At 42.5% G+C, this 24,261-nt stretch overlaps 1 protein-coding gene across 1 annotated transcript; it reads right to left on the reverse strand.

Moving 5' to 3' along the window:
* Nucleotides 1-3,573: 3,573 nt before the first annotated feature.
* LOC111216952 (somatostatin-1) lies at nucleotides 3,574-6,287 on the reverse strand. Its single transcript, XM_022738617.1, has 2 exons — nucleotides 6,141-6,287; nucleotides 3,574-3,795 (listed from the first exon to the last, which is right to left on the reverse strand). Exons 1-2 carry the CDS (start codon nucleotides 6,285-6,287, stop codon nucleotides 3,574-3,576), a joined length of 369 nt encoding a protein of 122 aa, XP_022594338.1.
* Between the last annotated feature and the right edge of the window lie 17,974 nt (nucleotides 6,288-24,261).

The raw sequence follows: 24,261 nt of genomic DNA on the forward strand, positions 1-24,261 counted from the left end.
AAGAGAGCAGGAGAGAGGGAGAAGTCATTGGTAACGAGGCTTCGTACTAACGACTATGACCAACTCTATATATCAAACAGAGGGAGTTAGATGTAAAGACCTGCCTCTAATAAAAGTCTGTTATGTTCTGGAGTTTAAGTAAATAAAGACTAAACTATTGTGGATCCAGACAGAGGCTGTTTTCTGTGTCAGAGACTGAATAAGAAAGATGTCTCTGGCCCAGGTGGTTCACCTGGTGGAGCACCAACTTCTCTTGCTATGGCCCATAGCCCTTTGCTGTATGTCATCCTCTCTCTCTCTTTCTCTGTCTCTCTCTCTTTCTCTCGCTCTCTCACAATCACTGTCATAAAGAAAAGCCTGGAAAAATTGCTTAAAAAAGAAAGATATTGTGTCTCTTCTAGCTTTCTCTCTGAGTGATCATGTTACAGTAAATCCAGCTGAAATCACAGCTCAGTCTTTGTCTTTCATTTATGTGTTTGATGATTTTGTCAGAAGACATCAAAGTTATAAAATCAGGATTTGACCATAGGCCCAGACATGGACTAAGTTTAGACCTAGTCTTGTTTCTCCTCAGAAAACAATAGAAACCTTCCACAGCTGTGCATTTAACATTTCTTTACTGATCTTTATTTCAAATAATACAATATAGTAGACATAAACGTGTTTATTGATGTTTACACTTCCATCAGCTCAGTTGATCAGTCATTAAACATATTTTGATTGAAAAGGACACAGCCATTGTTCCTTGTTCTGACCTCCTTCGAGATTTTAGAACATCTGGGAAGATGGTGGACCTGGCTCTGTGTCTGGGTTACAAGCCGGAGGACGGAGCAGTGAAGACGGGAGGAAGACCTGTAAGTTCCCTGAACCTGGACCAGGAGCTGTGAGGGTCTAAACACAGTCACACAGTGACACTGTTTAATGAGGATACATTCAGTTGGTCACACTCATGGATGTATTATAAGACCTTGATCCCGGATCTAAAAATGGTGCCTGTTCAATTCTATAGGAATTGCTTGCCTGTCGCATACACCGAAAAAGTTTCTGGCTTGCACTGATTATGTGCAGTATCGTCATCCCATCATGCCTCTGGGCTATGAGAACGAGCAAACAGCGTTCTGGATCGGTGCTGTGTGTTCATAGATGCTATGCTAGTGGACTTCATGGAGGAGTAATACGATTTCTACAGGACTTGAAACCATGGATTAAAACAAATGGTAACAGCAACAAACAAGATGATAAAGTACTGAAAAGTAAGGTGCTGTTAAACCTACGATCGTTGATGTTGTGGATAATTTGTGTTGACAGTTGACAGTTGACAGTGATGTTAAATATTTAGTTTGAACTATCTTTAGTGCATTTTTAATAAGAAATTGATGCTGCATGTGACAGATATGTGACAAGTTGTCAGATAAAATTATCATGAGGGCTTTACTTTCTTACCTTTTTATATTGAAGCGTATTCATACGGCACGTCTTCTTTGTATTCTTGTACTACTTATTTATAGCATATCATAACTCCCCTACTGTTGTGTCACCAAGCGCAGCTCCTGTCTGTTGTGTAGTGGAATGTTTGAGCAATGAACAACCGAGTGTCTTTCAAACTGAACATTTTACTTGCTAGTATGCTGCAGTTTACAAAGAACGACGTAAACTACACAGGCTCGTGCACCAGATGTCTCGACTTCATAACTTCACTAAGCTAGCGACAAAACCTCGACAGGTGTGATGGAAATCTGAAAATGAACAGTTGACAAAATGATCAAGTTCCCTTCATATATTTTAATAAGAGCTTTGAGAAGGTTCAGTGTACAGTCACACAGAGTGCAAATACAGACTGACTGACTGAAAAAAAAGAAAGAAGTTAAGCAGGGTCAGGATCTGTGTGTGTGAACAATCCTGACTGTCTAACTGCTGGAAGAAGCAGGTGTGTGTTCAAGGATAAACTACTCCCTAGTTTGTAGCGGACAGTACCAGATCATACATGTGGGAACAGATTCACATTCATGGATCAAACCAGGTTATACAAAGTGCAGAATATGATTTTTCTATTACACAGGTTACTTCCTTACACTTAAAAATAAAAGTACTTCCTCTCAACACTGTTCATTGTAATACTAAATCATTACCATTAGCTGCGTATACATTTATTACATAGACTGATTCAAACAACAAACATGAACCATATTATTTAGCATCTTTGAACCAAACAATTCACAACACTGCTGCATAGCAACCTTGACAAAAACTTGAGGTTTTAAGTCTCTTGGTTTTAACAGTTGTACCATTAGCTGTAGAACTGAGCTGAAAGCCATTACTTACATTTAACAATTGTATCTTCAGGCTCTCTGTCGGTGTTGTTTGCTGACATTATTTTCATTACCGGAGCACAATGAATCTTGGGATAGATTGGACCATGAAGGATCCACCTGTTGGAGACTTCGTTGTCCAGGAAAAGAAGGACACATTTGAAGGAGCCTTTCAAATGGAACAGCCTAGTCACGCTGCTGTGACTCAGTCGGTCTTCAAATGTAGCCTCTGAAGGATGTGGTCCCTGAACTGAGACACAGCTGATGGTAGGTTACAGTGATGTGTCAGTGATTGAGAAGGTAGAAGAAGTGAATGTGAACTAGTTCATCTGAATCTGTGTGAATTACCTGGATGGACATCAGTAAAAATACAGACAAAGGTTCATATGTTGTTTTTAGTAAACTCTTGTTGACCTGAATGAAAAACTTCCTTAAAGATCATCTTCAGTTTCTCTACAGTTTGCTCAGATTTGGGTAAAACTTTATTTTCTTATTATGAAGCTGAGTTTAGAAAAAAACTGCCTTCACATCAAACATTCAAACATCACATTCACAAGATGTTGAAATAGTTAAGCTTTATCTCTCATGTCCTGTTTGTTGTGTTGTATAAATTAATGTGTTTATGTGACTGTGTGACACTTCATCATCATCATCTTCATCATGGATCTTCAGACACTTCTGGCTACATATAGGTTGAAAAAAGGTTTGGCAATATATATATACCTTTACTTTGAAATATGTCTGTATGTGCTTCCTGTCTCCTCAGTCTGTCGCTGTGCTGCTGTGATGTGAGTTTCTCCTCTGGGGATCAATAACCTCATATCTTATTATCTGATCAGTGAGAAAGAACTGATTAAAACAAAGCCTTTCTCCTCTTGTTGCCATGGCGTCTCCTCTGTTTATTATTAACCCGTCATTAACTGTTATCTCATCGGTGAATCTCCCCCTCAGCTCACACTTTAATCAGCTCCAATAAAAACCTGCAGATCTTCATCCTGATGAAGACTTTTATTTCCTCTCCTCCTCCTCCTCCTCCATCAGCAGACAGCAGCAGCCGTTTGTCTCAAACAGATTTTATTCAAACCAACAATTAAAAATAGTTTCATCAAGTTTACATTCAGAAAGAATCAGTTCAGAAAATCTAACAATTCATCCAAACTAATCAGTGACAGTCTGATCCACACAGTGTCTGTACAGTGTCTGGAGGAGGAGGGGTGGTGGAGTTGAGAGAGGATGAGGATGATGGAGGATGAAGAGGGGGCTCTCAGCAGGAGGTGAAGGTCTTCCAGAAGAAGTTCTTGCAGCCAGCTTTCCTCTCTCGGGGAGCCAGCAGCGGCCCAGTGCCGACGGCGGCTCGTTCAAGATCAACATGAATGTCTTCAGGTTCTCCTTCAGCCAGAGGGAAGTTCTCCTCCTCCAGAGCCTCGTTCTCCACCTGCAGGAGGTCCGACAGGAGCAGCTCCGCCAGGGAGGAGCGGGACAGGTCCTGAACACACAACAAGAAATATTACAGATAAAGACCAGAACCAGGGAGGAGCAGGACAAGTCCTGAAAGATCAAACCACACCACATTAAAACCAGGAATGTTTCACATCCTGGAAGAAGTTGAAGAAGACAGTTTAATGATGAAGGACACAAAGACTGAAATCTTTTAGACATTTGGACTCTGCAGATTTATTCTGTTTTCTGATAAACTGATAAACTGATAAAATGATGACACATGATGTCATGTCCATTAAAAAAATAAACCTCTTATCTTAGAACCTTTAACATGAAGGATGAAAGTAAGATCCTGCTTTAACTCAAGGTCCACTTAAAGTGAGAAAGAGAACTTTGTCACCGATAGTACAGTTGAGAAAAAAAAGCGAGAACACTGATGTTAGGCGGTTCTGCAAATATTCAGTCAATATTCATGCTGTTCATGCTATATTCAGACTGTTGCAAACGGGATGCGACAAGTGGTCTACTGTATTGACCTTAACAAATAATAATTGTAGGAGCAGACTGATGATATTCTGTTTGGTCTAATTCTGTAACGTCAAACTTCTTCTGTTGTTGGTGATGATTGACATCGGGGCACTGTCAGGAACACCTACAGATACACAAACAACTGACAATGTGTGTTTGTTTTTATAAATGCAAACAACTCAGACTCATCTAATACATAAACATCCAACCTCTCATCTGAATAGACTTCAGTTACAGACCAGGACTGGACCAGAGATTGGACTGGACCGGAGACAGAGCTAAATACATTTTAAGGATTTTTGTTGAACTGGACACTCCTGATCCTGATCCTGATCATCAACTATAGAAAAGCAGAGATTCCACTGAACTCTTCTTCTGCTGGTCATTGCAGGCTGATGATGATGATGAAGCAGAAACTCCTCTCCTGGAGTGAACTCACCAAAATAGAAGCTGAGTGCTCTCAGCACCTGATCGATGCCTCTGTTCAGTTGTGAGGTTTTTCTGCTGCATGAAGACTGAGATCACATCAGTCAATTCTGAACACCAACCAGCTGGTTTTAGTTTCACTTAAACCAGATCAGTTAAACCAGCTGATGTTGGTCTCTGCCTGTCTCAGACTGGTGGAGGTGAGAGACTGTGACCACAGCTTGGACCACATGAACATGAGGATAAATGTCTCTGAGGTACATCAGGATCAGGTCTATAAGTCTCCTATCAACGGGACATATTCAGGTTTGGTCTGAGCATCACAATGAGGTTCTCTGCAGCAAACATTTATATTTCAGTATAAGAGCCTGTTCTTGTTTTCCCATCTGACTGAGCTGTAAAACTTCAATTTTATTCTAATGAGCAGAAACATTTTACATTTTACATGAGATTAGAATATTTGAGACTGTTACTGAAAGAGATTTCTCTGTGAAAGAAAAGAGCAGGTTTCTGCTGCAGAGGAAGAAGAAGAAAAAGAGAGGAAGGTGAAATGAGATTTTGGGAAATGTTTGAAACAAGAGCTGAAATATATGAAATTATGAAATATTATCACACGAGTTGATCAATAGGAAATTAATCTTGGATGATTTTAATAGCTGATCAAACTTTTTAGTAATTTTTTAAGAAAAACACCAAACAAACATGTCAGTGTTCAACTTTCTGTTTTCCATTTCAGGCTCACAAAAGTTCTGTGACATTTTACAGACTGAACAATTAATCAATCAGCAGATTACTCAATACATTTTCTTTTTTTAAGAGGAGATTGACAACCAAACAAATGAAAACCTCGTTCTATACGAGGTCTTTTATTCCGGTCTGAATGTCTGAACTGGTTCTGTTCAGTTAAAACAATTCAAAGGAAATAATTAACACTCAGTGAGCGGACAACAGAGACCTGATGTTTGGATTCAGTTATCATTGATTGATTATTGTTGTTTGATTAATTATTCAAGAAGGAATAATAAAGATAAATCATTTTAAATAATCTGAAAATAAATTACACTGAAATATAAACCTATCTCACTGTGAGGACAGACAGACAGAAACACTCTCTGTCCTCCTGTCAGTCTGATCCCTCTAATTACAGTTTCCAAACATCTGAAATGATTCAAATCTGATCTTCAGAAAGAGAGAAAGTTTATTTATTGATGAATAAATCTGTTCAACATTCAAATATGTTAAAGAGTCACAAATATTAGAATTTAAAATGTAAATTATAATGAAGATCAGCCAACATTTTACTTCATGGTTTAGTTTTTACAACTTTCACTGCAGGAATGTCCCTCTGACGCCTGTCTCTGTCAGTGTCTGTCTCTGTGTGTCTCTTTGTCCCTGTGTCTGTCCTTGTGAGTGTGTGTGAGTGTGTGAGTGTCGGACCTGTTTGGAGCCCAGCAGCGGGGTCCGGTGCAGCAGCAGGCGGAGTTTTGAGTCTCTCTGGACGGCGGAGGAGCAGCTGATGGAGGCAGTGAGGGAGAGGAGGAGCAGGAGAAGGCAGCGGAGGCGCGAGGAGGAGACCATCTTCATCACCTGTCTGTGTGACTATCTGCGGGTCGACGGATCTTCTGGGTCTGCCCCGTCACAGCGGCTCTTATAAAGCCCCGCTTACGTCATTGATCACCGTGTATGGATGCGGGGGAGGGGGGGGGGGGATGTCATCATTGACTGATGATGATGATGATGATGATGATGATGTTTCCACTGCCTTTAGTGAAATGATCCGTTTTCAAACACTTGATCATTCCTTCCTGCTGCTCAGTTGACACACAGTTTCTCAGCTGGAGGCTCGCGGACCCCAGCTGGCACTTGTCATTCTTCTCCCTCTATATCAGGTATTGATACATTTTTTTGATATTTGTATTGGAACATGCTGGCAGTGTTTTTATGATGTGTGAAGTCTGAACAGAAGCTGTTCAACAGTAAATCAGAGTCAGTCAACAAAGTTTCACCAAATTAAAACCAACATCAACACAATATGTGTTCGTTTTGTCTCTTTGTGGTTGTTCTGTGTCTCTTTGTGGTTGTTCTGTGTCTCTCTCTGAGTCAAACTGTGTTGTTTTTGTCGGTTGTTTCGTGTCTCAGTCAGTGACTTCGCTGCTGGTCACATCAAGGCGACCTCGTCCTGCTGGTCTGTCACCGAACAACACAAACACGCACACAGATATTTTGCTCCTTCACACAGTCGCCTCTACAGCTGCTCACTGTTTTTCTTCCCTGTATTAAACAACCTGAACAGAGCAGTGAAACCTGCCTCAGGTTTAGCTTGTGTGTGTGATGGCGTTCAGCTCTCTGATGACATCACCAATCTGAAAGTTGACTCACAGCTGCTGACACACAGAAACTGCGTGAAACACAACTAACACAACACAACTCTGACTGCTGGTCTCTCAGTTTGTGTTTTGTTGGGCCAAACAGCCCAGAGTTACTCCCTGGATCTCTGCAGGTCTCAGCAGAAACTCTAAACCTGTCACTCAAGTTAAACCTTTGTCTACTCCTGGGGACACATCTTCCTCTGAATTCAGCCTCACCCTGGAAAGAGTCCCTTCTGTTCACGCCCACAGGAGCTCACCATAAACACTCTTGTAATGGCTGAGTCTGTGGTGATATCACAGACTGTCCCTGTGGCTCAGGGGTTAAAATGTGGACCACGAGAGTCCTCAGTTCAAGTCTGACTGGAGACCCACTTTCTGTTATCTCCCTCTTATCAATATGTAATAAAGGCATAAAACGACCAATGAAGATTATTTAAAAAATGTTCTCTCTTTAATTTTCTCAGACAACAACAGGAAGAGTTACTCAAGTCTGGTCCTAGCCATTCAAGTCTCAATCTGGGTTTAAGTTAATTTAACTTATGTTTGATTTTAGTCAGTCCAGTTTGGATTTTTGGTAGTAGTCCATAGTTTGGTTCTAGTCAGTAGAGTCTGGTTCTGGTCAGTTTGATTCTACTTAGTAAAGTTCTTGTCAGAAATGATTTATTCTAGTTAGAAGACTCTGGGTTTTGTCATTTGAATTTGATTTTAGTCAACTGAGTTCTAGTCAGAAGAGTCTGGTTCTAGTCATTTGCATCCGGTTCTAGTCAGTGGAATTTGGTTTTAGTCGTTGAAGTCTGGCTCTAGTCAGTAGAGTCTGGTTCTAGTCAGTAGAGTCTAGTTCTGCTCAGTAGAATTTGGTTCTAGTCAGTATAGTTTGGTTCTGGTCTGTAGAGTCTGCTTCTGATCCATAGAGTCTGGTTCTGGTTCTGGTCAGAGTCATAGATCTTTAACTTTAGGTGAAATAAATTGGTCATCTGAAGACTAGAATAAAAACTTCTTTTAAACTGTGACCTGTGTGTTTGAGGTTTATTCTTCAGAGTGTGGAACCCTGTGGAACATTGTGTGTTCTAGAGAGAACGTTCCACAGCCTCTGTGTTTTAACTCAGCTCCCTGTAGAGTCCTGATCTGCAGTGATGCTGTAGCCTCTGTGGGAGTCTCAGTAATGAAGCCTTACTCTCAGCAGTCACACTGTTTGTACAGTCTCCCACTGTTACACTGCGAACACTAATCACACCTCTGCTCCAAGCACAACAACACACAATTACAACATACATCTCTTTAATGTGTTCTGCTTTTTACTACAAACTCCTGCACACATGAACGCATCGCTGTCTCTACCACACTCTGAGACGCTGCAGGACGTCTTCTCTGTGCTCTCATTAACCAATCCCACAGCTCCTCTGAGGATGATGGCAGAGGTCAAAGAGAAGCTCTGCAATTGGCTGACTGGTTTACCATCATACTAAGCACACAAGTCACAGGCTGTGGTGTCTGGTCGTCTCCCAGGTGACTCATCAGGTGAATCACCTGGAGTCTGATTGTCGTCTCAAACCTCCTCTAACTCCACCAGCACATCTCTGCCAGTCATCTTCATCAGGGGTTAATATTCAAAGATTCTTTTTAGTACTTTGTTTAATTGCAAAGCACTCTTGGAGGGCAGTTCACTGGAGAGCTCCACCACGAACAGCTCAGGTGAACTGTCAGTCAAGTGGCAGGTAAAGATGTGGATCTCATCATGCTTGACAGACAGACAGACAGAGATCAAGAGAGTCCCTGTCTGTTCTGGTTTATTGGCATTATTCTAAGATATTTGCAAAATCCATTATATCAGACTTTCTGCCTGGCAAGGTCCAGATGAAGTCCTGTAGGGTCCCATTTCCACATTGTGTAATAACATACAAGACTTCTCCATCATCATCCGTCCCATCAGGAGGTGTCTGATTGGTGTAGATTCATTCAGGACAAACACACAGAGTCATAAACAACTATCTTTGGAGACCAAAAGAACCAGGAGTCCTGCAGCAGATGGACTGGCCCCCACAGAGTCCTGATCTCAGCATCATGGAGTCAGTCTCAGATAAGAACCTTCACTTTCCTGTTACACAGGAGTGTTTGTGCAGATTCAGACTGGACAAGACACTAAATAAAGTTTAGTCCAGACTGAGGTCAGTGTGGATGTCTGTGTGTGTTGTTGTTGACACTGTTCTGCTACAATGTGCTGCACAAAGGAAAGAGAGACTCTGCTCACATTTGTAAACATGAACATGTGGTGGTGAAACAGCTGCAGAGAGTATTAAACAAAGTATTAAAGTTTTTTTTCCTCAAGAGGTAAAAACATCATGGAAACAGAAATCATCAACATCAACAAAAGAACATGACAGACATGTTAAGACGTTCAGGGACGTGGATGAGGGATAAAATCCTAGCATAACTCCACTTCCTGACCCAAAAACGACACCCATCATTACCACCTGTCTCCCCGTATCCTAGCAACCGGAGAGCTCTGTCTCCAACTGCAGTGCCCATCAAGACTCTGTGGTCCTTCATGTGGTCCATGTGGCTGCAGGACTTCAGCTGTCAGGTAGTTAACAGCAGACGGCAGGATACATTTCACACCTGTCCGACTGTGTTACCACGGAAACTACTCTGTGACTGGTGGTGATTACAGCAGCTCTCTGTTTCTGACAGCTGATTGGTTCAGCCTGTTGAGCAGTGTTAGAGGATGACAGACAGACAGACAGACAGACAGACAGACAGACAGACAGACAGACAGACAGACAGACAGACAGACAGACGACAGAGAGAGAGAGAGAGACAGATGGACAGAGACTTCAGTTATGATGCTGAACACAGAATCAATTAAACTTTAAACACATTAGAAATGATGTCCATTTACAATTTACATGATCCGTCCCTCATGGAATTAATCAGACACATACACACACACACACACTCTGAATCAGGTGAACTGTTCTGAAACTAGACTTTTAAATTTGGGTTCAAACAACCAAACTGAACAGACTGAGGATCAGACTGAATCTAGAGTCTGATCTTCAGATTGCGATCCAACATGTCTCTGAGTCTCTCCCACTGGGATCTCTTTCTTTATTCTGAACTTTCACTTAAAGTCAAAATATCTCAGAAAGGCACAAACCAACATTTACTCAGTACTTTCACCTGTATCTGTTGAAATCCTTAAAACTTTGTCCATCATCATAATAAATGTAAATTTTTCCAGACCTCCTGAACCTCCTCAAAGCTGCTCAGAGAACTAATCTTAAACGAGTCTCAGTTGTCTTTCTACCAGCCTGAATGACCTTCTTCTTACCTCCAGGCCTTGTATTACAGTAATAAAGCCTTCAGGACCCACCAGAGGTCACAACCGTCCTCCTGTCCTCCTCACTCACCTGATGCTCCACCTCTACACCTCATTCTCCTCACCTCATACACCTTCAGAGTAACTGCAGTCAGGGTGATGTGCTCATTCTGCTGTCACCTATGTTCACACCTGCTGTCAGTTTATCACCTGTCTCCCTGCATCAACTGACTCGACAGATTAATCACATCAGACGTATTGATTTCAGTCAGGCGTCTCAGTAGGAGCAGAACGCCAGCCTGTCCAGAGAAACCTTTATCTACCTGTGACACAAAATTTAGAGGGTGTGTATCACTAAAGAGGAGAGAGGCCGTTGCACTGTGGAATACAGAAGTGTTGTTTTTTCTGAGTAACCATGACAACTATGTGATGGAGTTCACTGCTGCTGCAGAGACATTGTTGGTACCGGAACAGATTAGTTTAATTTCTCGGATCAGGAGATTGAAGAGGTGGCTGCCTACACTGAGAGCAGGTGGGGGCTCCTGTTGTGTGTTGGTGCTGTTGATGGAGCACATACTCATCTTAGCACCACAGGAGAAACACTGTTACTGTTTCTGCCATGAAAGCTCCATCATCCTTCAAGGTGTAGAGCATGCACTTCTATGATGCTCTGGTTTAGAGGGCCTGTCCACACTATCACACCTGAACATTCAGGTGAACATTCATATCACATGACCATTCACCTACACTGGGAATGTTGCGTGCCAGTGTAAACGGGAAGCAGATAACAGTCAAGACAGTTGTAGCATTAAAATGGAGAATTTACCTGAACAACAGCTGCTAGCAAAGACAACAAGGTCAGGAACACTGTAATTCATTATCATGTTGTATTCACCACTGGTAGTCCAGACTGATGAGAGCCAATCAATGTCTACAACATCGTTTTCAAAGGTCTCTTGGAGTCATGTGGGTACCAGACGTAAACATAAGAAAAGTTTTAAAACTAAAACTAAAACTAAATTACTGCAGATGGATCCTGATACTGTCGACATTGTGGGAGTTGGGCAGCCATGGCAACCAATTTCCAGCTTAGACCTGGAACAGTGGTGGGATGAATGTTGGCTATTACATCCTGAGAGAGACTCACACAGCTGGTTCTTAAAACCAGTCGCTGACACTGGACTGACAGCAGATCTACAACGAGGACGTCTGCAGAGCTTAGGTGGAGGGTGACAGTGTGTTTGTGTGTGTCAGTGTGCGTTGTTAGACTGGAAGGTGGTGTTGCCTCATCAAAAGAAATGACTGTGATGTCAAACGTGAAACTGGTGGAGGCTGTGGTGCTGAGATGCTGTGATCTGCAGGACCTGAGTCATAGAGACTGAGACAGTGACAGCAGCAGCAGGGTGTAGAGGAGGAGGTTTAGGGGGTAGAGAGGGTCTGATACTCAAACAGCTAGATATTAATTCTGTGTTTTGAACACAACATTAATGAATCTGTCTCTCTCCATATTTTTGTTACCATGATTTTTAAGGTAGAATTTACTGTCATTAAAACCATTGAAACAGGAAACAATGATGAAAGTATAACAATTAGAAAACCTTAATTTACACACAAATAAAACAAATTATATACAAACAGATACAAACAAACCTGAGCAACACAGCTCACACATTGAATATGTTAAATGTATATATGAATATGGGGTTTAAGGGGTCTAGTCCAGGGCTAGAGGAACACCTGCACAAACTGCATCATCGAGGCTCATCTGTGAATGCCACTCACACTGCGCCTGGTTCGGGCCCAGCTGCATGTCTTTCAGCTGTGGCCGCTTTGTTGAGAACGTCTCTCACAGTGATGACACAGTAGTGATGATTCTCTCTGACCAATCAGCAGTCGGCAGTGCTTTCACATCATCTTTTGGTATCACCTCAGCTACCAGCTACCAGGTACTGTCCACAGCTTCTGCCTCATGAAAAAACAAAAAAGCAAAGAAGAATGGAGAGGAAAAGGACCATTAGCTCCACATGTGCTCTCCTGCTTTGAACCAGGTCTTCATAAGTCCTGAGTCTGTCTGGACTGGATTCATTCCAAAATGTTCATTCAGAACCACACGTTGATGGAGACCATGCAGGCTGCAGGTCTGACCAGGACCGGGTCGGATCAGGACCAGTTTGTGGTTCAGTGTTTTGCTCAAAGACAACATGTGGAATTGAACCACCAACCTGTGATGAGAGGATGAGACACAGCAGCTCTGTCCTTTAAATGTCTCACCTCAGACTGCATATGCAAATATACTGTATGTGTGAGTGTGTGTGTGTGTGTGTGTGTGTGTGTGTGTGTCGTGCATGTGCATGTGTGTGTGTGTGTGTGTGTGTGTGTGTGTGTTATGCTGTGCAGCAGTGTGTGTCCTCATTACTTCTCCTCCATTAACTAAAACACGACTGAGAAGCCACAACAGCTGATTTACATCACACAGTAAAAAGCCAAACAGGAATCTGGATTCTCCTCATGTTTCATCCTCCCTTTGTCTCCTTGTTTCCTCTGGCGTTTTCCATTCTTTATTTGTTTCCTCTCCTTGTTTTTTCTCCTCGTCTCCTCTTTTTTAGATCACTGACTCAACCCTCCTTTTCTCTCCTCTCCTCTTCTTTCCTCATTTTGTCTCCCCCTTCCTTGTCTTCCACCTCCTTCTCTTATCTCTTGTCTGCTCTCTCCTTCTTTCCTCTTTCCTTGTCTCCTTGTCACCTCTTCACCTGATTCCTCTCTCCATGTTTACTTGTCTCCTCCCTCTTTATCATCCCCTCTCTCATGTTCTCTGTCTTCTCTCCTTGTTTCCTCTTTCCTTGTTTCTTGTTGCTTCTCCTCGTCTTTCCTAATCTCCTATCTTTTCTCCTTGTCTTCTCTCCTTTTGTCCTTGTTTTGTCTTCCCTTTCCTTTCCTCTCCTATTTCCTTCTCACGTCTCCTTGTCTCCTCCTCACTTTATGTCTGCTCCTTTGTCTCCTCTCTGCTCTCCTTGTTTTGTCTCCTCTCTCCTTACCTCATCTCCTGTCCCAAGCTCTTTTTTCTTTAATCTGGAGAGATCAGTGGCACAAAGTAAAATGGTGACTTGTCTGAAGTTGCCAGGAGGTAGAATTACCACCAATCCAGCTGAGATGAGGAATCATGCAACAGCTTTTTACACAGACCTATTTGCAGCCGAAGCTTGTGATATGGAGCGCCATGGGGAGCTCTTGGAGGATCTTCCTCAGCTAAGCCTGGAAGAAAAAGCTGCTCTCGATAGTGAACTGACACTTGAGGAGTTAACTATGGCTGTAAAGCAAATGGCATCAAGGCGAGCACCAGGAATTGATGGATTGTCCACAGACTTTTTTAAATGTTTCTGGAATACACTGGGACATGACTTACATGGTGTGTTGATGGAGTGTTGCGGAACAGGATCTCTCCCAGTGTCCTGTCAAAGAGCAATTCTCTCCCTGTTGCCAAAAAAAGGTGATTTGGCACTATTAAAGAACTGGAGGCCAGTTGCCTTCCTTTGTACAGACTACAAAATACTCTCCAGAGCTTTATCAAACAAACTCAAGGAAGTTCTTGGAAATATCATACATATAGATCAGAACTATTGTATTTCAGACAGGACAATTATGGACAACATTTTCCTCATAAGAGATGTAATTGATGTGTGTAAATGTTATAATGTAAACACTGGGATTATTTCTCTGGCTCAAGAGAAAGCATTTGATAGGGTGGATCATTCTTATTTGTTTTCTACACTCGGGGCTTTTGGTCTTGGTGATGGGTTTGTGTCTTGGCTTGGGTTGCATTGTACCACAATGCACAGTGTTTGGTGAAGATAGGGGGAGGACTGACTACTACTGACTACTACTGACTACTACGGCGCGGGGTAAAACGGGGCTGTCCCATGTCCGGCCAGCTATATAGTTTAGCTTTTGAGCCTCTACTGTGCAGGTTGAGGGACCGACTCAGCGGGTTGTCTTTGCCTGTGTCCTGTGGCCTTGAGCGTTCCCCAACCCTTTCTGCTTATGCAGACGATGTAAATGTTTTTGTGTCCAGTCCGGGGGATCTTCAATGTTTGCAGGACACACTATCCCAGTATGAGAAGGCAACGTCTGCACGGGTGAATTGGGAGAAGAGTGAGGACCTGTTGTTGGGTCAATGGGGGGATCAGGCAATTCCCAGTCTGCCTGAAGGACTTGAGTGGGGGAGGAAGGGGCTGAGGGTGTTGGGAGTTTTTTTGGGAACTGAAGGTTTTAAATTAAAGAACTGGGAGGGAGTTAAAGAGAAAGTGTGCGCTCGGTTGTCTAAGTGGAAATGGTTGCTACCCCAGTTGGTGTATAGGGGGAGAGTTTTGGTTGCAAATAATTTGGCCACCTTGACTCTCTGGCACAGACTTATAGCTTTGACACCAATGAGAGATTTGATAGAGGATATCCAGAGGGCCATCCTGGAGTTTTTCTGGTCTAGCAAACACTGGGTCAAGACAGCAACCCTCTATCTGCCTGTACCTGAAGGGGGGCAGGGACTTATAGACATCCAGTCTAAAATTGCCTCTTTCAGACTGCAGACAGCACAAAGACTTCTGTACAACTATGGTCCGAGCTGGTTGGAAATGGCTTGACTGCTCATGAGGAGAGCCGGTTGCTTGGGCTTTGAAAAACAACTCTTCTTGATGCAGTCAGAGGATCTGGACTACACAGGACTAACTTCCCTCTACAGCTCTGTACTGCAGGCCTGGCAGATTTTAAAGACTGAACGTGAAACCAATGAGACTCCAGGTATGTAGGTATTTGAGGAGCCTTTGGTTTCAAACATCTTCTTAAAAGCTCCAACCCTTCAGTCTGCCAGCTTGCAGGTTAGACTCACAGAGGGAGGATGCACCAAACTGGGCCATCTAATGACGTTGACCACTTCATCTGAAGACGTCCTGAAGGGGAGAGGAAAAATCACCTCCATCAGACTGATTAACAGGGTGGTGGAAGAAGTCTGCACTGCTCTGCCACAACATCTGAGAGCATTTGTGAGGGACCAAACTCTGTGTGAACAGTGGAGTGAGGGCAGAAAGTACAGCTTCCCATCTCTGTCCGTTTCCCCAGCTGAGGGGGAATGGCAGGAAGGAGCAGGTAAGCTGCTGTCTCCTACAACACCACATCTGGGCAAGCTTCAGGATGTAGGTAAGAAGGAACTCTATCAAACCTGTGTCAAAGTCCTTAATCTTTGGTCACTGTCGGGGGTTGGAGAGTCGAGGGGGAATGAGTTCTTTGGCCCGGACTCTTCCCCGAAAGGCAGCTGGTGGTCCCTGTACAAGCTGCCCGTTGAAAAGCGGACAGCAGACCTCCAGTGGAGGATCGTACATGGGGCAATAGCTACGAACAGATACAGAGCGCACATTGATCCTGGGGTTAGGGATGAGTGTTTGTTTTGTTTTCAAACTGAAACCCTCACACATTTGTTTGTTGAGTGTCACAGGTTGGCATCTTTGTTTGTTTTACTAAAAAGGTTGTTTCAGGGTCTTGGGGAGACTTTTACATTTGTTCAGTTTATTTTTGGCCCAAAGTATTTGGCATAAATAAAATCTGTTTGGACATTGCTGAACTTTTTGTCTGGCTCTGTCAAGTTGGCTATGTAGCTGATGCACAGAAACAGGGCCCAGGATTCTGGGAGTGTGGACACGGTGTTGGTTCTGAAGGGTCTATTGAAGACTCGACTGAGGGTGGAATATGCCTTCTATAAAGTAATGGACAATATGGAAGATTTTAACCATGTGTGGGCTCTAGCGGGGGTTTTGTGTTCTGTGGGAGGGGATAGGGAGCTAATTGTTCATTTGTGATCTGGGGAAAGTTTCATGTAGTTGTTGTTTTGTTGTTTTTTGTTTTTCCTGTCTTTTCTGCTTTGATAGAACAGTAATGTAGATTTTCTCCTTGAAGTGGTTTAATAAAGGGACTCTGAAAACCAAAACCATCTCCTGTCCTTTCCTTTTTGTCTTCTCTCTCCTCTCCTTTTGTCTCTTTATAGCCCTTGTATCCTTGTCTCCCCTTTCCTTTCCTTGCTTCATGTTCTCTATCCTTGTTTCCTCACCTTGTTTCCTCTCTCCTCCTTGTCTCTTCTATCCTAGTTTCCTCTTCTCCCCCTTGTCTCCTTTCCTCTTTTTCTACCTTCTCTCCTTTTCTCTGTCCTTGTTTAATCTCTCCTTGTCTCCTCTCCTCCCTCGTCTCTTTATAGCCCTTGTCTCCTCTCTTTTTGTCTCTTCTCCTCTTGTCTCCTTGTCTCTTTTCTTCTTTGTCTACCTTCTCTCCTTGTCCCCTCCTCCTTGTCTCCTCTCCTCTTGTCTCCTTGTCTCCTTCCTCAAATTGCTGACTGAGTCTTTAACTTCATGTCAGGAGAACATTTTCTCTGTGTCTGTCTAAACAGCTCTCCCAGAATCCCGCTGGGCAGTGGCAGGGGGTCACATGGTGTGTGCTGACCTGCTAATCATGTGGACGAGGTGAATCAGTGTGAGACTGTGTGTGATGTGTGGTGTGTGTGTGTGATGGACACTCGCCCGCTGAGTCTCTGCTCATTGATTAGTCCGGACTGACGGACACATTCACCTCCAGCCGTGCGTTTGATTGGTCAGCCCACAGCAAGGCGTTTTATTGGATGGCTCCTCAGCGGGGTGTCAGCGTGATGCGGAGCCTCCCAATGACCCCCCTCTGACTTGACCTTTGAACCCATTAAAGGAGTGTTTCATACATATTTACATGTTAATGATGTGGACCAGGAGAGGATAGAATGACTGAGAACAAACACGGTGTCAGAAAATCTGAGGACGAGAACAAGCTCTCACTCCTCTCACTTCATCAAAGTTTCTGCTTCTCACCTTCATCTCTTACAGAGATAATACCTATCATCATCATTATATATAGAGTTATGAATGGCTTCACACAGGGCAGCAGAATAAAAGATGCAAAGATCAAATCAGCTCCAGTGGTATACAATACAATAGGTGTGAAGAAATAGAAGCAGGTGAAATCGTCTCTGTGTCTTTAAAGGACACATGAAATGTGTTTAGAAACAGTTGGTGTCCAAATACATTCGAAAAAACATTTTCCCTTGTGAAAACTTAAAAACACAGATTTACTTTTGTATTTTCTACGTAGCGATCCAGCCAGTGAGACGCCATTTTGGAGTGACGTCATTGCCAATGTAGCAGGTGTCACGGGGTCTGCAAAGAAGCGACTGTTTAATGTGCTGCAGCGCGGCCTCATTATTACGTATGGCAACACCAGTGGGTCAAACCACACAGCCTGATTGGTGTCTCAAAAGAAAAGACACACAAACAACACCACACACAACATGGATCTGTTTGATGGAGATCTACACTGTCCATATTTCTGGACAGTTAGTTTCCATATAGGAGTTGTAAGTTTGGGAAAATAACTCTGATCTGAGGTCAGTATTTTTCCTGTATGATGATTATTACGCAAACAGCTGTTTCTTCTCTCACAGGGCCACATACTGTAGTACAAGCAGCTGTAACAGACTTTTTTTTATAACTCTCAACATGCACAGTGTACCTACGTAGAGTCAAACTCAACTCTATATGGTTTGTCCAAGTGGTGTTGCCGTACATACTTTAAGTGTCCAAAATTGGACAGTTACAACAGGGTTGGTTGGCTCCAGTGAAGACAGTGAAGCATTTCTAAAGCAGGTTGTAAAAAGTATGGTGATAATAATTACATGATTAAACAGTTTAAAGAACAGGGTGTATATACGGACATATATGCTTTGTATCACAATACATAAACACTGTTCCAGGTGAGAACAGCACCAAAACCAACCATTACTTCAGCCTGTGCATACAACTAATAACCTCAACACCACAGCAGGTGTTCATAGACTTTGTGTCGCAATAAAGCTTAATGAATCAAACAGCTGCTGCCTTAAAACAGCAGAAACGTTTAGTATCAGAGGGGTAAAACACAAAGATATTGTTTCAAAAGTAAATTACTGTGCCTCACATTGGTTCTAGGTGGATATGATATTTTTTTATTTACTACTAGACATGTGTAATGATGATGGTGAGGAAGACAACGTCTGGGGATTATCTAACATTTGGAGCCCCGACTGACTGCTCTGCATCAGCTGTGAGCTCCTCTGGCTCTGGAGTTAAAGGCGTCAGGTCCAGGTGTTTATCAAGGTGTTCTGGCTGCTGTGTTGTAGCCAGTCTCTATCTCCAGTCTGGCGGCACCACTGCTATGAAAGATATAGCAGAACTTCTTTTTATGTGTTTACATTTGTCAACTTGCTGATTAGCTGATTAGATTGGAGATCCAGTTAGTGTGTCATGTTCTTCATCAAATGATGCGCTGGCAACAAGTGGCAGCAAGTCCTTATAGCTCGTAGTTTTTTTGCAGTATGTTTATGTATTTCTTGGCGATTGACATCTTTATTATACGTTGTTGTTTCATCTGACGATGGAGAACATAATGTACACGAAGGAAGAACTCCTGGCTTTAAAGTGTACCAGATATGGAACATCTCATACCGGCAGAGCTGAAGAAGCTGTAGATAGAACTGGGGCTAAGCTAAAGGCTAGGAGATGGAGATATAAGCCTTTTCTATCATTGATCCTCATGGGAAATGTCAACTCCCTGCCTAATAAGTGTGATGAACTGGAGGCACTTGTGAAGAACTAGCGAGCATATCGTGAGTGTAGTCTCATGTGTTTCATGGAGACCTGGTTAAACGACAACACTCTCGACCGTTGTGTGGATTCACTGCAGTACGAGTGGACAGAGACGCCAGAGCAAGTGGGAAGAATAAAGGTGGAGGACTGGTTATGCTTGTGAACAATAGATGGTGCAACCCCGGTCACATCACAGTGAAGGAGAAGATCTGCTGTTGGGATATTGAACTGTTGGCAGTTGGTTTTAGACCGTACTATCTGTTGGGACTAATCATTCAAGAGACCAGATGTTTCTTTGCTCCAGTGGACAAAGGAACTCACACCCCACAGTTGCCCACTGTTCACTGCTGGGGACAACCCCCCGACCCCCCCTACGGACCTCACTGGCCAGCCAGTGTTGGTCAGCATGTGACATGTGACCCCCTAGGGTGTCACCAAACAAAACCAGATCTCTTGTCCCTCTTCTCTCTCTCTACTCGTCTTGGCTTGCTCTGGAGAGCTGCTCCTGCTCTCTCCTCTCGGCTCTTCAAAGGGCAACAAGGCCCCAGCCCAGGTCAGCTCTGCTACCTGAGAAACCAGCTCTCTTGCCAGCCTGCTCACAGCAGTCTGCAAACACTTCTCCTCAACAGCAGCGACCTGCTTCGGATTAGCTGAAAGTGAACCAAGTTCTCTTCAGAATCAGCAGCTACGACACAAGGCCAGCTGATTTTCCAAGCAACAGGAGTCATAGCAGAGATAGTGTGGAACAGCTAACTCTGTGAAGAGAACAAAGGAGATAACAGCAAAGTAACACAGTCAGACAGGACTTTACTCCACCAGGAAGTCTCCCAACTCACTGGACTTTACAACAACACTGGAAAGGACCTCTTTGTTTGTTCCAAGGACTGGGTAACGTTAACTGACTGGGCCTAACCTTTCCCAGCACAGCACAGCATAGCACAGCACAGTACAGCATAGCTAAGCCGCAGATCCTTAACTTTGTTAATGTACTTGTTGATTGATGTCTTGTTGTTAATGTTGGCTTAGGTTGCGGTCAGTCATACAGTTAATCGGGTACTTGTATGTTCAAACACATAGTATTACGTCTCAGTTCTAGAACCTGCATGAAGCTAACCTCCTCCCTCTAACCTGGTACCTTTAGATTACATGATGGCTAACAAAGAAACTCACACCTTCCCTCCCACACACCCCAGGTGGTCTCAGCAGCCATTTTGAGTAGTTTCTTTGTTTACCGCCATCTTGTGTAGTCTTCTTTGATCGGCCATCTTGCCTTTGTTTGTGTCCCCACACACACACACACATACACCTACACACACACATACACACACCTGTATATACTAGATTAGACATTGTGTTTTTACTCCACTCCATTGTGAATAAATGTCTTTAAGTATAACTACTGGTGTGTTTAATGTTGCACAAGCGTGAATATTGCCAACCTCTACTTTGTAGAATTCCAATCCTTCAACTTAAACTTACTGTTGATATGGTAATTTGGTTATAGTTAGTAAGCTAATTGTTAATCAGAGTTCCAGATGAATGGTAATAAATTGAAACTAAAACCATATTGGCTATTTTGCCTATTAGTTTAGGCTGCTGCCCCGAGGACTTTAATTAATTTTAAAGTTATTATTTAATATTAATATTTTTGTTAATTTATGATAGCCAATAAATTGATAGACAACTGAAATCCAACATATTTGGTGTCCAACTCATGAAGTAGAGCTCAGACCCAACATATGTACCGAGGGAGTTCTCACACATCGTCGCCATTGTTGTTTACATTCAACCACGAGCAGAGCCTGCAGTCGTGTGTGATGTCATTCACGAGACATTTATGAGTACAGACCCAGCACCCTGATGCATTCATTGCAATATCAGCAGATTTTAACCATGCTGTTAGGAAAATGATCAAATAAACTCAGGAATACCGTCTGAAAATTCACAGGAGTAGGATATTTATTCTTGCAGCAAGGGAACAAGTTACACACAAAGAGCTTGCAGTGCAAATGTTCAAAGAATACAAAGTTCACACAGGATTTTTTTTTTTTTTCAATTCTGTTTTTATTGTGATTTTCATGGTTTATATGTCCAATCACATATCAATTCACCTGTTTCATCCATTCATCTGTAAATTACAACTGATTTGCACAGAAATACATCCACTATTCCACTGATCCATACAGATAGGGATGATTGGACCTCCCTCATCACACAAAAGATGAAATTATTAAAATACAAAAATTGAGAACTTAACTCCTTAGACTTAGAACAAGAATGCTGGGGTGCACATCTGCTATACCAATGAAAAAAAAAATCGAAATACTGATGCATAAGGGTTGAATAGGAAAAGCATAGATGAAAAAAGAAAATGGATATAAGACCTGGTACTAGACAAACGATGGACGGATCGGAGTGACATATCTAATCCATCTATCCCATCTTTTCAAAAACAGACCCTGTTTTAGTCTTAAAGCAAAAGTAATTCTTTCCATCTTAAAAATGTTATAAATGATGTCAAACCACTCGTCTACTGTAGGTTTTTCTAATTTTAGCCACTTCCTTGTTATAGCTTTTCTAGAAGCGGCACTTAGAATCTGAAACAAGTATTTGTCATCAGAGGAAACATTTTCCGATGGTAAAACTCCTAAATATAATGATACAAACTCAAAAGTAATGTCTGTCTGAAATACTTTTTGCAAGATGTTGTAGACCTCCTGCCAGAAAGTCAACAATATTGAACAAGACCAAAATATGTGAAAATGATTTGCCTCTAGGCATCCGCATTGTCTCCAACATAGAGATGAATTGGAATAGTGTCTTTTTTGAGCTGGAGTGACAAAAAATCTAATAAGGGTTTTCCAACAAAACTCTCTCCATAGTGTTGAATTTGAAGTTTTCCATTGTATCTCACATAAATATTCCCATTCTTCTTCGCTTAAAACTAGATTTCCTTCCCTCTCCCATTTCTGTTTTACATGCAATGAGTTACCCTTCATTTGTTGTAAACCCCTATAGAGTCTTGAGATGGTTTTTTGGCCTGAGCCTGAAACATATGCATCCATAAATACTTTTAGTAGATTGTTATCCCATTGCTCTTGTTTAATCTCTTTTCTTATTTGTTCAACCTGGTGACGAACCTGTAAGAATCTAAAGAAGTCATCATTGTTTAGACCAAATTGTCTCTTTAGGTTTTGAAAACTATTCATTGACCCCTTACACAAAAAAGTACAATATGCTGTTAGTCCATTAGTTTTCCAGGCCTTGAATCTTGCATCCAAATTTTTAGGCATGAAATCTGGATCAAATGCACACCATCTCAGTACTTTTATCGCCTCTTTCAATTTCTTTTTAGTTATTAACTTATTCCACATCTTAAGTGGTAAACCAATCCAGGGGTTTCCCAGATCAGTTAATTTAATCATCAAACCCTTATCCCCTATTGCAGCTTGAATTGGGAACTCTGCTGTTATGGCCTCCTCTACCTCCTTCCATCTAGCCCTATATTCTGGATTGCACCAACATACTAACGGTCTCAACTGAGCTGCAATGTAATAATCTTTTAAACATGGGAGCGCAACCCCCCCCCTTATTTTTTGCTAACTGTAAATTCTGATTTTTGATTCTTGGTTGACGCCCCTGCCAAATGTACCTAGAGATGAGTCTATCCCACTCCTGGAACTGTTGATCAGGTATATCTAGTGGAAGGGATTGAAAGAGATACAATAACCTCGGCAGAACAACCATTTTAACAGATTCGATACGAGAGCCAAAATTAAGAAATGGCATTAAATCCCATCTCCTAATGTCTCCTCTAATTTTGTTGTTCAGGGGGAGAACATTTAGTGAGAGCAGCTTTGACAAATCTGCTGATATATTCACCCCCAGATATCTCATGGATTCAGCTTCCCAACTCAAATTATATCTTTTCTTCACATTTTCTGAGGGACTGTAATTGAAACTGAGAATTTGTGTTTTTGAAACATTTAACTTATATCCAGATGTTGGGACTCAATCATTCGAGAGACCAGATGTTTCTTTGCTCCACTGGACAAAGGAACTCACACTCCACAGTTCCTCACTGTTCACACCTGGGGATGACCCTTCCCCCAACGGACCTTACTGGCCAGCCAGCGTGGGTCAGGGTGTGACATGTGACCCCCAAGGGTGTCACCAAACAAAACCAGATCTCCTTCTCCTCTTCTCTCTCTCTTCTCCTTTGGCTTGCTCTGGAGAGCAGCTCCAGCTCTTTCCTTTCAGTTCTTCAAAGGGCAACAAGGCCCCAGCCCAGGTCAGCCCAGGTCAGCCCTGCTACCTGAGAAACCAGCTCTCTCGCCGGCCTGCTACCAGCAACCTGCCAACGCTCTTCTCCTCAACAGCAGCGACCTGCTTCGGATTAACTGTGAGTGAACCAAATCCTCGTCAGAATCAGCAGCTATGACACAAGGCCAGCTGGTTTTCCAAGCAACAGGAGTTGTAGCAGAGTTAGCATGGAACAGCTAACTCTGTGAGGAGAACAAAGGAGATAACTGCAAAGTAACAGAGCCAGACAGGACTTTACTCCACTAGGAAATCTCCTAACTCACTGGACTTTACACCAACACTGGAAAGGACCTCTTTGCTTGTTTCCAGGACTGGGTTGTGGTCAGTCATACAGTTAATCAGGTACACGTATGTTCACACACATAGTAGTACGTCTCAGTTCTAGAACCTGCATGAAGCTAACCTCCTCCCTCTAACCTGGTACCTTTAGATTACATGAGCTAGGCTAACAAAGAAACTCACACCTTCCCTCTCACACACCCCAGGTGGTCTCAGCGGCCATTTTGAGTAGTTTCTTTGTTTACCGCCATCTTGTGTAGTCTTCTTTGTTCAGATCATGTGGTCACAGTGACCACTTTGAATCGGCCATCTTGCCTTTGTTTGTGTCCCCACAAACACACACACAAACACACACACACACACATACACACACCTGTATATACTAGATCAGACATTGTGTTTTACTCTGCTCCATGGTAAATAAATGCCTTTAAGTATAACTACTGGTGTGTTTAATGTTGCACAAGCGTGAATATTACCAACCTCTACTTTGTAGAATTCCAATCCTTCAACTTTAACTTACTGTTGATTTGGTAGTTTGGTTATAGTTAGTAAGCTAATTGTTAATCAGAGTTCCAGATTAATGGTAA

Source organism: Seriola dumerili, unplaced genomic scaffold, assembly GCF_002260705.1.
Source record: "Seriola dumerili isolate Sdu_G_001 unplaced genomic scaffold, Sdu_1.0 BDQW01000036.1, whole genome shotgun sequence".
In the NCBI taxonomy this organism is placed as follows: Eukaryota; Metazoa; Chordata; class Actinopteri; order Carangiformes; family Carangidae; genus Seriola; species Seriola dumerili.

What these genes read in the sequence shown, in the direction of transcription:
- LOC111216952 (XM_022738617.1), bottom strand. Translation starts at nt 6,287, where the DNA reads ATGAAGATGGTCTCCTCCTCGCGCCTCCGCTGCCTTCTCCTGCTCCTC. An exon ending in CGCTGCTGGGCTCCAAACAG is followed by an intron (nt 3,796 to 6,140) that starts GTCCGACACTCA and finishes TTGTGTGTTCAG; the next exon opens with GACCTGTCCCGCTCCTCCCT.